The following is a 3,255-nucleotide window of genomic DNA, read 5'->3' as shown; positions in this document are numbered from 1 at the left end:
TTCAGCATTTATTTTTAGCGTGACTAATTGATGCACAAACCATGATAGAAAATAGCTAGTAATACACACCAGGAATAAAGTCTGTGATTTAGACAAACAAAATAAGACATCTGTGAGATACGTGAACGCAGATATCCTGACTGAGCTGTGGTTAGGTTCCTTACAGTGTGCTTATCCTCCTTTTAAAACATGCTTATGCCTGCACATTGCAACAGTGTCCCCCACCCCACCCCACCCCATATAGAGTATCCTTGCAGAGTTTTTGATAGGAACATTCTACACATTTACAACAATTAGTCAGACAATTCAAACTGTAAACATCCTAATGACGACCAAAAAGCTGCTTCACTGACAGATAAAACCCAATCATTAGAAAGAAAAGTAGGAATAATAGTAGCTGTGCTGTAAGGCTAGGTCAAGCATGGTTTTATAGCTGTTTTTTCAGTCTTTTATATAGCGCTGCATTTTGCAGCTAGTTCAGTAAGTGGAGATCCAATACCTTAATGGCTTTCTTGGTGGTTTGATAAAATGCTTGCCTAAGCAATGTACCTTTCTCTAATGGTATCTGGGTCTGTTCCACCTGGCACAGTGTTTCAGTTCTGTCACAGCCTCACACATAAGCTGAGTCACTTGACTGAGTCCTGCCGAAGTTAGGCATGCTCATTCTTGGCAGGTCCTTATTTCTGATTTCATATATGGATTTCCTTTTTGCCTGTACTCCTCTCACTGCCATTTTGATCTTTCTCCAGCCCAAGTGGTTCAGTTCTGCCAAATTAAGCACCACACAAATCCCACTGACAGCAAACATGAATACCAAGAATACAGTCTTCTCAGTGGGTCTAGAAACATAGCACTCTACTTCTTTAATGCAAGGGTATCTGTCACATTCGTACATGGAAGGGACATTGAATCCGTACAGAAAATACTGTCCCACTAAGAATCCAATCTCTAGGGCATTTCGAAAGACCACTTGGATGATATAAAATCGAGAAATGCCTTCTTGCCTCCTCATCTTTGATTTTGTAGTTCTGATAGCAGGATTGGGGATTTCCTTCACTTCTAAGCAGTCTGGTTCTGCCTCTTTGGTGGAGTTCTCAGTGTTTTGCAGCACCCCATTGACAATCGTGTTCTTGATTTTCTTACTGTCCTCACGCTTCATTGAATCCTGGTCCCTTTCCAAGGTAAGGAAGACAGTGGAGTACCTCCGTTCCCTTTGTTTAGCAGACTGGTGAACGGAGTACGTTATGAAGCACAGGCTGGGAGTGCACACCATGATGATCTGGAACACCCAGTACCTTATGTGAGAAATGGGGAAAGCCTGGTCATAACAAGCCTGGTTGCAGCCTGGCTGCAGCGTGTTACAGACAAACATCGTTTGCTCGTCATCGTACACCGTCTCCCCTACAATGGCCACAATGAGAATTCTGAAGATCACCACCACGGTCAGCAGGATCCTGCAACAGAGAAGCCCGTCAGTGCGCGCCGCCGCCGCGCGGCCGGGAGCTGTCCAGTGCTGACCGGGCCCCGGCCCCGGCACGGGCACCGCGAACGGGCCCCGGCACGGCGATCCGGCCCGGTTCGGCGCGGGGGGCGCGCAGGCTGCGCGGCATCGCCTCGGCGCGGCCGTGTGCCACAGACCCGCTGTCAGAGCCGGCCCCCGCCCGGCCCCTCCGGCCGAAGGGCGGCCACACGGGCCCCCGGGAGCACGGCCGGGAAAGGAGCGGGGCTGCGCCGGCAGCGGGACCCCGATGGCAGTGGGGTCTCCCCGACGACCGCCCGGTGCCCCGTGGCTCCTCGGGGACAAGGACGGCGGCGCTTGCGGTGTCCCCGCGCCTCCGCGCCCCGTGCCGCATACCAGCCTCCCCAGCGCACACACACACACACACACACACACAGACACACACAGCACAAACACTCACACACAGAGCACAAACACACACAGAGCACACGCGAGCTCCAGGCACACCCCGAAAGAGCCCGGCCGAAGGGCACCGCGCACCCGGGGGGGCTCGGACAGGAGAGGATACCCCCGTGCTCCCCGGAGCTCTCCCGCGACCCTTACCTCCCTATCATAGTAGAATGCTGCTGCACGGCAGCTTCCAGTAGCCTCTCTAGAATAGTCCATTCCCCCATCGCTGTTCATCCGGAGACAAAGACTTTGGCAAGCGTAGGGGATCTCTTCACTTCTGCCTTTTTCACCCCTCCTATTTTTATTTTTTTTTTTCGGGGGAGGGAAAACAAACCGAAGAGCAGCCCGTCGCTCCTGCCCGCAGTCCGGTGGCGGGAGGGCGGCTGGAGGCGCAGCCCTGCCGAGGGTTCCCGGCTCGGCTCGGCTCGGCTCTGCGGGGCTCGGCGGCCGCCACCGGCCCGGCCCGCTGGGCTCGTGGCGCGGCGCGGCGGGCGGACCGGCGGCGTGGAGGGAGGAAGGTTGGCTTTAATGTCTTGCTGCCTCTAATCTGCCTTTAAGTAGTCTCCGCTTGCGTCACTGACAGGTTGGTGGAGAGCAGCCAAAGGCAGCGCTCGGATTTTCTCGTTTTTATTATTCCGGTGAATACAAACAAATAAATGCAATAAAAATAAATGAAATAAATAAACGGAGGAGGAGGAGGAGGAGGGAGGGCGGAGGAAGGGCTGCCCCGGCAGGCACGAGGCTCTCTGTGCAGCCTCCTTGCCGGAGCGCCCCGGCCGGGCGCCCGCTGCCCCTCCGCCCCCGCCCGCCGGCACAGCCCGCTCCGCCCGGAGCGCAGCCCTGTCAGCACCGGGAGCGCAGCCCCGCCAGCACCGGGAGCGTAGCCCCGCCAGCACCCGGACCCGCAGCCCCGCCAGCACCGGGACCCGCTGCCCCGCCAGCACCGGCCCCGCAGCCCCGCCAGCACCGGGACCCGCTGCCCCGCCAGCACCGGGACCCGCAGCCCTGCCAGGACCGGCCCCGCAGCCCCGCCAATACCGGTCCCGCTGCCCCGCCAGCACCGGGACCCGCAGCCCCGCCAGGACCGGCCCCGCAGCCCCGCCAGCACCGGCCCCGCTGCCCCGCCAGCACCGGGACCCGCAGCCCCGCCAGGACCGGCCCCGCAGCCCCGCCAGCACCGGCCCCGCTGCCCCGCCAGCACCGGGACCCGCTGCCCCGCCAGCACCGGGACCCGCAGCCCCAGGGCGGGAGCGCTACACGGCGGCCCTTCCAGCCATGGGCCCCTGGCCGGGGGTCCCTGGGGTTGCTGGGCTTCGCCTCACTCCTAGAGATCAAAACAGCGGTGG

General features: G+C 58.7%; 1 protein-coding gene across 1 annotated transcript; it reads right to left on the bottom strand.

The window, feature by feature from the left end:
* Positions 1-610: 610 nt before the first annotated feature.
* GJD2 (gap junction protein delta 2) lies at positions 611-2,133 on the bottom strand. Its single transcript, XM_058807472.1, has 2 exons — positions 2,063-2,133; positions 611-1,454 (listed from the first exon to the last, which is right to left on the bottom strand). Exons 1-2 carry the CDS (start codon positions 2,131-2,133, stop codon positions 611-613), a joined length of 915 nt encoding a protein of 304 aa, XP_058663455.1.
* Between the last annotated feature and the right edge of the window lie 1,122 nt (positions 2,134-3,255).

The sequence above is a fragment of the Ammospiza caudacuta genome, chromosome 6, assembly GCF_027887145.1.
Source record: "Ammospiza caudacuta isolate bAmmCau1 chromosome 6, bAmmCau1.pri, whole genome shotgun sequence".
NCBI classification, from domain to species: domain Eukaryota; kingdom Metazoa; phylum Chordata; class Aves; order Passeriformes; family Passerellidae; genus Ammospiza; species Ammospiza caudacuta.
The sequence above is the reverse complement of the archived record's forward strand: the minus strand, read 5'-3'. Positions and strand labels throughout refer to the sequence as shown.

Bases quoted from the DNA above. Each gene is read 5' to 3' on its own strand.
- GJD2 (XM_058807472.1), bottom strand. From the start codon at position 2,133: ATGGGGGAATGGACTATTCTAGAGAGGCTACTGGAAGCTGCCGTGCAG. The intron at 1,455-2,062 runs GTAAGGGTCGCG...TCTCTGTTGCAG, and splicing joins CATTCTACTATGATAGGGAG to GATCCTGCTGACCGTGGTGG.